At 36.8% G+C, this 11720-nt stretch overlaps 1 protein-coding gene across 1 annotated transcript; it reads right to left on the bottom strand.

The window, feature by feature from the left end:
- Positions 1 to 5897: 5897 nt before the first annotated feature.
- On the bottom strand, positions 5898 to 9351 carry hoxb1b (homeobox B1b). Its single transcript, XM_064321410.1, has 2 exons — positions 8338 to 9351; positions 5898 to 7450 (listed from the first exon to the last, which is right to left on the bottom strand). Exons 1-2 carry the CDS (start codon positions 8960 to 8962, stop codon positions 7131 to 7133), a joined length of 945 nt encoding a protein of 314 aa, XP_064177480.1. The 5' UTR covers positions 8963 to 9351; the 3' UTR covers positions 5898 to 7130.
- Between the last annotated feature and the right edge of the window lie 2369 nt (positions 9352 to 11720).

Consider the following 11720-nt stretch of genomic DNA (forward strand, 5'->3'; position numbering starts at 1 on the left):
ATTTAATTTTGATAAACGTAATAGAACACGAATATTGTACACATAATTTAAACAAAATAGTTTAGCATGATTTCCAATGTCTATAACTGAATTGCAAGTTTGCGTCTGTTCTAATGTTAGTACGAATATTTAATTAATTTCAAGTTTATATGAATTAGGTGCTTGGAAGTTGAATGTCATTTTCTTTTTAAGCAGCCTACTCTTAACGAAAATCAATAAACTATAATCCAACGAAGCCTACTAGTTTTAACAAATCAACATTCAGAACATAGAAATGCTGATACTTGCGTCATGCCTTTAGGTTTATTTTTGAACTTAAGCGAAAGGTGTGTAAGAGGGGGAATACGGGCGTATACCTGGTCAAACAGCCTCGTCATTGTTTATAAAAAAAAGGTTTGGTAATAGATTATTAATTTATTATGTTATTAAAATTATACAAAAAGGGAACATGCTGAAAATGCCGAGAAATGGTTGAATACTTAAAAATGCAGGGGAATTATGTTTTGAATTTAATTATAGTACATTTCTTACTCATATATTTGATAGAAATAAATAATAGGAATGCAAGTGAATGGATCAGTTTTCACCAAGTCGATCTGTGTGTTTTTCATTTGTATATTTAGAGTTGACAGTGTAAAAGCAAAGGGTACTGAATCAAACCAATAGCATAATCATCATCACTAACTCGTGTGCAATGTACTAACACCTGGCCAATAACAGAATTCGAAAACATGTACCCAGGGCCTTCTTGCTGTGAGGCGACAGTGCTGTAACTCCTGGGCAATAAAATGGGCCAAGGCCAAAATAGCAAAATATTAAGCTTAATGGTCTTAACACAAATCATTGGTCAGAAAATTAGCAAGAATTAATGCACTCCTGAGATCTCCTGTGCCCCCATTTGCTCATTTACTTTTGCTGCAGTGAACAGTTTGGGGAAAAGCTAGAAACAGAGAAATTCACTTATACAGTAGACAAATTAACATAATGTCAAATAAAAGAGTCATGTTTTGTATTTGGTTGCATATCATTTGCATGCCATGACTTCCTGATGTCTGTGACCTATCAACATCATCAGAGTCTCGATATCTTATTTTCAGGTTGTCCTACAAGCAATATAAAAACTCTTTGCATTTGAATGGATCTCTATGGGAATTGGGGGGTGGGACTAGATTCAGCTATAGAACACATTTGTTGGCTAAATGGCTTTAAGTCATCAAGGGTCCAAGGTATCAAATGAGCCTCAAATCACCGTGCTGCTGCCAGATATGCAGTAGATACTACAAGCATTGTTTCTCCTGATTAATTTTCCTGTTGAACTCAATGGAAAAAATATTCAGGAGAAACAATTCTTGAGTATATGACTCTGTGTGTGTGTGTGTGTGTGTGTGTGTGTGTGAGAGTGTGTGTGTGTGTGTCTGTGCATGCGCACGCGATGTTGAGATACATAAAGTTATACAAACATTTGTTTTATTTGAATGGATGCACTTTTATGTATCCAGTTCAAACTATATCAGAACTAAAATTGTAGTGAATGTGATACATCATCGATGTTTAGTCACATCGATCAAAAATAATACATGCATATAAGCCTATACTGGAAGAATACCTTAGATATATAAACACACAATGACAATTTACGTATAATAAACCGACGATTAACACATGTATAGGGGAGAGTCAGTATGTAACAGTTTTTGGATTTTGCTCCATTTGCTCAGAAAATATTTAGCCTAACACTATGAATTTTTTCTTCAAACAGCTTTGACATGTCAGTAGCCTTTAACCATCTCAGTTACATTTATAACTTAATTGAGTCGGATAGAATTTAAACCAAAGTACAAGCAATCATAATTTGTCGGTATAATTGTAACAGAGTGGCGGGATAATTGTAACAATAAACGGAAACACCCTATAAGGAATGTATGGAGGCCTTTTCTGCACATATTTTCGTTTCCCATGGAAAAGTCAGACCAGCCACATCCTCAGATTATGAAGCATGGGGCCTTTTTGTGAAAAAAGACTGTGGGCAAACATTGACACACAAGCAACTTCATAACTTTCCGTGAAGTGAGTCATAGTAATGTCCAAATCGATGAGGAAATTGTCTTTTCTTTGTTTCTTAACAACCAGCTTAGCGTTTTCAAAGCAAACAGCATATTATACAGACCAATCTGGTGTGTGCTTGTTATAAATACCGGTGAGGTGCTGTTTCTTTTCCATTAATCACTAGGAGCATCCAGAAGATGATACCATGTCAACGTAGCAAGCAAATTAGCAGGACACATTTAACAATTAGACACTGAACCAACTTAAAATGGTCAGGCACTTTGACGCGCACAATTAATTTTTTAAAACAAATATTAAACACTATTTAATATGCCTAAGGTTTCCCCACAATGACACTACATGTAGGCCTAAATGAAATGCCCGTGAATTTTACGGTAAAAGCCTATTAAAAAGGCAAAGACACAAAACTGCTAACAGCTGACCTGTAAATAATTGCGTTATTTAGGGTGAAACACCGCAATACATTCGTTAGATGTAGTCTGCTACCATGTTCTTAACATAATGTTCCCGTTATTTAGGCCAATAGGCCTATGATAAAGTTCTGACAAACCACACAGTAAAACGTCCTTTGTTAATTCAACTCTAACAGTGTGAATTAAACTCTTAAAAGATAACATTTGGTGTCACTCCGGAATGTGGGACCAGATGTTATCTGTTAAGAGTTAAATTAACACTCTTAGAGTTGGATTAAAACTGGAAATTGTACTGTGCAGTTGGCAGTAATTTACCGTAAGCTACATTTTACCTTTTTTTTACAGTGTTGGGTACTTCATGAGAATTACATCTCGTTGTTACAGCCCCACAGTTTCCTTAACATTAATTGCGCGCTGATTAAACTGGTTAAGAACCGTACACGTTGGATACAAGTTGTTGTTTTATGTCTTGGGGAAGTCTGGTGCCAGACCGCCATATAAAAACATTTTCCAATGTATTTCTTCAGTAAATAGTTGAACTCTGACCTTTTGCGAGATAAATACTGATAACATAGTCTGTAACAGTCTTGGCGTGCATCCGCGTTTGAGTTCGTAACTACACTAGGCATCGAGAACATCATCCGAAATGTAATATGACAAAGCAAGCAAACGGATCAAAAAGGAGAGAGAGAGAGAGAGACCTCCGGTTAACCCTAAGAGATTGAAGCTCATCCCGATTTCTGACGGCCTGAACCATGCCTCTTGTGGATTAATTTGCGGCTGAACTCTGTGTGAACCTGGGCTTGGGGAGAGTGCACTGGCAGTGCGAGGCTGATTCAGGCAGGCCCTGGGCAAACCTATCAGCCTGTGTAAATATTGAAGCAGTCCATCACAGGACCAGGGGATGAAATGGGGCTGTCAAGTCCGTGTAAACTTTTAAGAATAGGTGAGGGCACGGAAGAAAGCATGAAATGTTTGGCAAACCCGTTTCCACAGTGGAACCAAACCTGTTTTCACCTCCACGGTTCCAACTATTATATGAATTTAATCCAAGACACCAAATGTCTGGTCGAAGACAAAATTTAATTTACTACTTAGTCTAGCCGCGACTGCTGGTCGTGTATAGGATGAAGACGGGTGAGGAGGAAGTTGGATTATTTAAGGGTAAACTCGCCAGGTTAAACAACCTTCGACTTCTCCTTTCCTTCCATAAATCATCGCAAGTTCAGGGTGAGGCTAAAGTTCTAAGAATTTACATATTTTCTCTAACTATGAATTATGGAGAGGAGAGGGGTTAAATAAGGACGAAAGAAACATGCAATATTTATTGATTATTAATTAACTGCGAAGAACGTTTTTGTTTGTAAAACATAGTAGTGATGCTACTACTAGTACTACTAATAATAATTATAATTACAATAACAGAAGCATAAAAAGAAAATCTATATTGTGTTAAATGAAACAATAATAAGGTAATATTCACATGGTCTTTTAGCATCAAGCGTAACGCTAATAAACTAAAAACGTATATTATTATTATTATTATTATTATTATTATTATTATTATTATTATTATCATTATTGTACTCACTGTTGTGAGTACAGGATAATCATCATATAATACTACAATAATAGAACATGACATGTGCATAAAATACAGGTACATACAACAAACAATTTAGGTCTACATATTAATTCATTTTGGTTTAAATCGAAATCAATATTGTCCACAGATTTTTAGCAAATTAATATAAACTCTTATCCAACAAACACTCATAGAGATTTGGTATTGTGCACTAATAGTATATAATTATTGTTGAGTGGAATTAAATGAGACATTACGTAAATAAGGGAAGAGAGAATTAGGCCTAGGCCAAAACAGGCACATATGCGACACCGGGACTGTTGGCAGATCAAAGGGCATCACCCTGAGAGGACAAATGCTCGGACATGACTGGAATTGTCACCTACTGCCCAGAAGCAGATGGGACATCAAGAGTTCACACCTTCCGCGTGGATCCACAACACCGACTTTCGTAATAGTTACAATAAAATACATTTCATGCAAATCACGGGCAAGATTCCAAAACCGCTACTAACATGTTACTAACAACGACGATGAAGGTAGCTATAATAATAATAACAATAATAATAATAATAATAATAATAATAATAATAATAAGAAGAAGAAGAAGAAGACGAAGAAGACGAAGAAGAAGAACAACTGCATGCGTTATACTGATTAGCCTTTTTATTGAAAATGACCTGTATCATTTAAAATAAATAATAATTATACGAGTTTGTCTGGCGCGGGGAATTTGATTTAATAAATTTCATGACAAAATTTGTTGAAACAGGCTTACACATTCATACAGGTGTCACACAGAGGTCTAAAGGACATAGGACTTACACAAAGCCCAAGTCGCAAGAGTGAAGAGCCTCCTAAGCAATCATCACTTCAGTGATACTGCACACACAACTCCATGCAGTTGATGCTGAATACACACGAAATAATTTAATTAACTTTACGAAATAATTGAGTCGCAAAGCAGTTCAAAAATAGCAGTCACACATTAAATGTCTATATTGTGATTAAGAAATATAAACATATGTTCGTAGTGCATGCAGCCTATTTATATGCAAGAGTGCGCTATAGGTAAATTCACCTGATTAAAAAAAAAATCTTTTTTTTTGCTTGGGTAATTAAAGTACAAATTATGATGTTTTTGTAATAATTTACTCTCTGTCCTCCGATCCGAAATGTTGTTTATGATGCCCAACACATCTGTGTTATACCAGATTGCATGTGATCAACAGAGCAAGTCGATGGAAGTGAGATTCAGCGCCCAATATTATGTTTACGTGTTTAGAAATCCTGGAGGCATTCAAAGGTAAAAAGGTCAACTCTAGCCTTCCGGGGAGTACTGCAACCTTCCGCATGTCACTGAGCATACAGACAAGAACCACCACAGTTTCATAAGCAGTCCCAAGTTATCAGGGATGAAGAGCTTCTGATGACTTTATTCGTTAAACTAAAAGAAACCAAACTACAAATTTCCCAGGAACATGTTACCGACAACCAGTAAACTGTGAATAAAATGAAACCTATTCAGGCTAACCTCCTCCTCACCCCGCTCTCCTCTACCCCAAAAACCCCCGCACACCCTTTTAAGAACTCCAAATAACATCATCAACAACAACAGCAACAACAGCAACAACAGCAACAACAACAACAACAACAATAATAATAATATTTTTTGTATTGAATACTTGCACTAAAGGCTATTGTAAAAAAAGTAGCTTATATTAAAACCTCAAACCTAAAAATCTCGATTTAAATCGTAATACCACTAGGACATTAACATTGTTCATATTGTTCGTGGAATTAGATTGGTTAAGGAAATTCTGCACCAAGAGTGAGTGTAATGTTGGCGTTTATTTGAGCAATTACAGAAATTACAGGGGTACAATCTGTGCCGGGACACTGATCCATTAAAATTTAAATAACAAATGAAATACAGAAATGAACTAATAAAACTTAGTCAATCTGTGCTCATATATTGTAGATTATATATAGGATGAAAAGAACGTAAGTCTGAAATGGTGTAACAAATATGATACTTCACACAAAGCCCGTCGGTCCACAGTAATTTCTATTTTTCTAATGTTCCGCTGTTTGGTTAAGTCAGGTTGTTTTTACCTATCGATTTAAACAATTAACCTTTTCTCTGTGTCGTATTCTAACCCCACGTCAGTAATAATACAGTCACCTAGGTATACACAGTACAATGTGCAGTTAATTCAACTCTAACAGTGCCCATATGGTCCAAGGGACCATCTATGGAGTTGATTTAATATTAAACATTTTACTTTGCACACATTAAATAAAGTAAATACTTATAATGGCTGTCAATTTTACACTCTGACTGTAGCCTATGTATTCATGACTATAACGAATATTTTCAACCCGAATCGAATACATTAGAATAAAAGTATTACTTTTATTAACAGTGTTACATTGACAATTAAATCAATGATCCGACAAGACATATATTGCCTATTCGCATTAACGAAAGAGTTACATATATTCTGAAAAACATTTATCTGAACATTTGGTGACATAGCCTACCCTGTAACCGCATAGTGCAAAGACTAATGATCGCATTTATTGTCAACGCCACTGACGTCATAATTATTGATTGTCCTCCATATTCCCCAGCATGTTTTGAAGAAAATAGACAGATATTGAGCCTCCTAGTGACTCCCTGTAATATCAATTTGTAAACCTTGCATAATTAACATGTTAAATGTAAGGTGTGTCGAAGATAGAAACTTGTCTGTCCACTTTCAGCTCTGCAAAAATACAGGCGTATCCATAACTTGGGTATGACTATTTTTGAGGCACTGTCTTCCTTTTCTTGGAACATTGTATATTCCGTTTTGTCTTAATGATCCTCAGTACGGCAAAGGCCGTTTATTTTACCATCTATTTAGTTGTTTCTTCTATTCGCTTAACTGATCAATAGTTGGAAGTGAAATATACGCCCAAATTTAACTGTTGCTGTTTGGGCGTGTGTGCATAGAACTGTTTGAATGCTGATCACCTTTAATCATATAATTTATAACCACTAGTTGGTCCAGATTCTGAACTCATGTGGTTTCCGAACTGGGAGATGCCCCAGGAGATGAAGAAATAGAGTGGTCTGAATTGTCTCCGAGTTCTCTTGTTGAACACCGGTCCAGGGCCAACCCTTCTTTTTCCCGCTTCTTCTGTTTCATCCTGCGGTTCTGAAACCATATTTTCACCTGAGTTTCGTTAAGCTCTAGCGTGGCAGCGATTTCTACACGTCTGGCCCTGGACAGGTATTTGTTGAAGTGGAATTCCTTCTCGAGCTCGGTCAGCTGTTTGGTGGTGAAGTTAGTGCGGATTGTGTTTTGTTGACCGTGGATTCCATACTCTGCTACTTTAGCTGTAAAACAGAGTAAAAACACAACTCACATACGTAAAAAAACCTCATAACTCATAACCTTAAAAAAAACTATTAAAACATGTAAAACAAGATGTACATGTTGAGGGGTAGACCAATATTATGTGCTGTGAAAAGAAGCAAAATTATGTTGTTTGAAACTGCCTGTTCATTCATTTTGAACATTTGCTTAAATGCAAATATACTATCTACGTTTCGTTCGCTTATAGCATATAGTTCGTGTTTTGTTAATGGGAAGTAACTTAAAGGCTAATCTAATCATCATTAACTTACTGGAAATTTAAACATATACACAGCTTACTACCAGTAAAATTTAACTTACGCTTTGTAGGGAACTAAATGAAAAATTGTTATTGTGATAAATAACAAAAAGGGGAAACAGGCCTATGAGATGTATTAAAATGAGTAATAAAGCTCCAGGGTCCTATTCGGGCAAATAGGCTGCAATGTGAGCACGTCAATACCTGGGACAAGTAAAAGAAAACACATTTTCTAGGATGTAAAATCATGCATATTCGAATGTATTATGGTAGCATAGGGGAGAAGAAGGAAAATAACATTTAAAGCGCAGGCAAACCCTCGGCACTCTAAACCAGAGATAAGAACACAAGCCTGGGAATTTCCTGAAAAAAACCCAACATATGCTCTGAATGAGAAGCAGAGGGTAAAGCGAAAAATACCAGAAGCCATACAGAAAAAAAGTTTAGAACCTTAATGGCAGATGTTCGCTTCAACACATTAACTTTCGCTGCTCCGAGTTCCGTAACAAATTGCGCTGAATAAATACAGAAATAAATCGTGTTGGTTTTCGAAACGAAAATATCCAGTTGCTATTTCAGCTCTTAAGTCCCTCACACCGACCAACTAACCTGTTTTAGGTGGATTCCTCTTAACCTTCATCCAGTCAAAAGTTTTTCCCGGCGTGATTTGGTCAGGATAGCAATTCAGACCCTTCTCACCACCCTGGGAAGGGGAAATGCTGGCATAGGTACTATGCAAATATCCATGTTGCTCCTGGTCCCCACAGCCGTAGTGCTGGTACTGACTGGTGGGAACAACGCTAGACGTCCCGCAGTATCCAATGGCGAGGGAGCCGAGGCTGGGACCAACACTTGAGGTAGAAAAACCCGAAGAAGGAAAGTACATTCCGTCCTGCTCTTGGTTGATAAAATACTGATGGTTTCCATAGTCGGAGTTCGAGCCGGACTGTGACACATACGTTGTCCCTGTGCTGCTATACTGAAGGCCCAAGTTACCCTGGTGCGGTTGAGTTTGATGATGAGGGTAAGCACTGCTCTGGTGCTGATGTTGAGCCGAAGCGGCTGGAGCACTGGCTCCCACAAAAAACCGTCCATCAGAATTATAGCTGTCATTTGTTGTAACTGCACTTGGGAGAAAAGAAGTTCCAATTCCATGGTCCAAATGATGATATCCAGGCTTATGTGAGGTGTTCGCCCCGCGATTACAAGTTGTATACTCCAGGAAGGAGTTCATTTTGGTATTGTCCAGGAGCAAGTGATGGAGGGGTGCCAACCTGCGTTTCAGGCGATTGCTCTTGTCCTACAACCTCTAGCTGTAAAAAAAAAAAAAAACTTCCTTCCATGCGTTCTCTTGGGCTTCCCTAAGACACATATCGCCTCGGTGTAAAGTCATGTGACTCACAGTGAGCCAATGGTAAGGAACTCGCCGCAGTTTTTAGCACGCAGCGATAATCCATCAAACGCCTGACATTAGCATGATAAAGACACTTCAATCAAATCAAGCCCATCAATCTGATAACAACACGTATATGTCAAGACTTTTTTCAAATGATTTTCTGACCAAGAGAGAGAGAAAGAAAACGTTAAAATTATTCAATGATTTCTTCTCTCTCTGTATACTTCACTTTCTAAAACTAACTTTAAAGTGCAGACAGGAGAGAGGCCTATATTAGAGGATGGAGACAAAAAACAGTTTAAAGTTTTGATCTATCATTATGAAGTTCCTGTTCCTCCACCAACTGTAAGGGCCATTGCCAGGCCTCTTCCTTGTTTGGATTGGGTTGGTCTAATTGAATCAATAAACTGATCTATTACAGAAATGAAGTCAGACCGACAGCTCGCCTTCTGGTAAGCAGTCAAAAATTATTCCTATTATTAATAACCATATTTATTGTAATTTTTTTTAACTGTGTAAAAATCTCCAAGTAAGTAAGTAAGTAAGTAAGTAAATAAATAAATAAATAATATCCACAAGAATAGACTATTCCATGTCACAAGACAATGCAAGACAACTTGAACATTAAACATTGAAGAAAGCATTCCTCTTCTTGAAAAGGAGTCCATTCAGAGGAAGAACATACGTAACATGGTTTATTTATATGCTGATACACTAGGGTGCAAGCAATGTTTTTTTATATCATGCCTACAGTAATTTGTTAGCATAGTTGTCATGATATACTGCTGGCTTGCAACCCTGGGAACAGAGGTACTGCTAGGCCAAAGGTTTACATTGAAAGGCAAATATGTTGTGCTGGCTTATTTTAGCAACATATCCTCTTTTCCTTTTTTGCATTTTAATTATAATAAGGAATCTCTAGTGTTTCCTCACTTCTGTATTGACTCTGCCTGTACATACTTTCTGTTGTTTTATTCTATGTTGTATGCTGTTTGTGTTTATCTCATTTTTTATCATGCAAAGAACTTTGTATTTTTGTATATTTGTATGGAAAGAACTTTTGCAGTTGATTGCATGAAATGCTTTTTACAGAACGGTGTAGAAGGGGAGAGTAGGAACAAATGTAACGCAGGGCAGAACATGATCCTGACACAGCCAACCCCGGTCTCCCCTACTTGTATGCCAATGACAGAATATACAGTTGTATGCCCGAGATAGAGTGTTTTTAATAGACTCCATCATGACATCTTTTAAGCATCTGCATACAATGCAATGCACAAAATAGCCTACAATGACTCAATATAAAGACAAGACATACAAACATATAACTACACAATACAGAACAGATAGCTCAAGCAATCAACGGCCTTCTGTATTTATCTGCAGAAAATGAGAAACAGAAAAAGAACCACTGACAGGGGTCCCCGGGGATGTTTTTGTTGTAAATAAAATAATTCTAGTTAACAGCCTGTTGTCAGTAGGCTATTGATTAACCAATTGATTAGATTTGCTCAACTCAGACCTGATATTTGTAAACATACTTAACTCAACTTTAACTTAGGCTACGTGGTGACTTGTGATGTTGAATGATACAGCTGTGTGGATCGAAAAGACATTAGATGGGAACCATGTTCAGTAATACTTGATAGATTTTCACCGATATAGCCCGGCCATGAAAAACATATAGCTGTAATAAATTAAAAAAATTAATTTAAAAACTGTTTGCATCATATAACGTAGAAGAGTATTGAATTACTTTACTTTGTGTTAACTTTTAAAGCTATTAAAGACTGCTAGGTGTACCCCCCACCATGTTAGTTTTTACCCCACCCACAGAGTTAAACATGACATTTCACTCTTGGTACTTTATAGTGTTTGTATAAGCTACTTAAGTTTTTGAACTTCAAAAATAAACGTATAAGTACAGCCAACTTAATTTTTAGCCCTTTCATAGTCATTATTTTGAGTGTGATCTTCTTAACTATCAAGTCTATTTATAAGGCAAGACAACTTAATTTTTTAATCTCCGTAATCATTACTTGAATGGGATCTACTTTGTTTTTCTGATGTAGAATCATTTTAAAGTTACATTTACTCATATTTTTGAATTAGCAAAAAAAGTTTTGTTATTTTTGTGATGTTGAATTTTTCCTGATCCTGAAAAAAACTGGCCTCTTCCACACTCAGTGTGTGGATCAGCATGCACAAAGTGACCAGAATGAACCACACAGCAACATTGGAAGAGAGTAAATAAAACAACATAATTGTTTGTAGGGTGGAGGTGCCAAAGAAAATATGTTGAGATTATGTAGGAGCTTATTGTTAAGAAAATAATCCAAAACATTTTTTGTTTAGCAGTGGCACAAATGCAAATTATGTTCAGAACTAGACAACAGCTTGGATGGTCCTTTTCCTCTTTGGCCCGGAGGACACAACGTCTTTTTTGTCCAAAAACTATTTGAAATGTTGACTCATCGGACCACAAAAACATGCTTCCACTGTGCTACTGTCCATCTCAAATAAGACCAAGCCAAGAGAAGTCGGCAGCGCTTCTGGACAGTGTTGATGTATGGCTTCTGCTTTGCATAAAAAAGTC

Source organism: Anguilla rostrata, chromosome 2 (assembly GCF_018555375.3).
Source record: "Anguilla rostrata isolate EN2019 chromosome 2, ASM1855537v3, whole genome shotgun sequence".
NCBI lineage: Eukaryota > Metazoa > Chordata > Actinopteri > Anguilliformes > Anguillidae > Anguilla > Anguilla rostrata.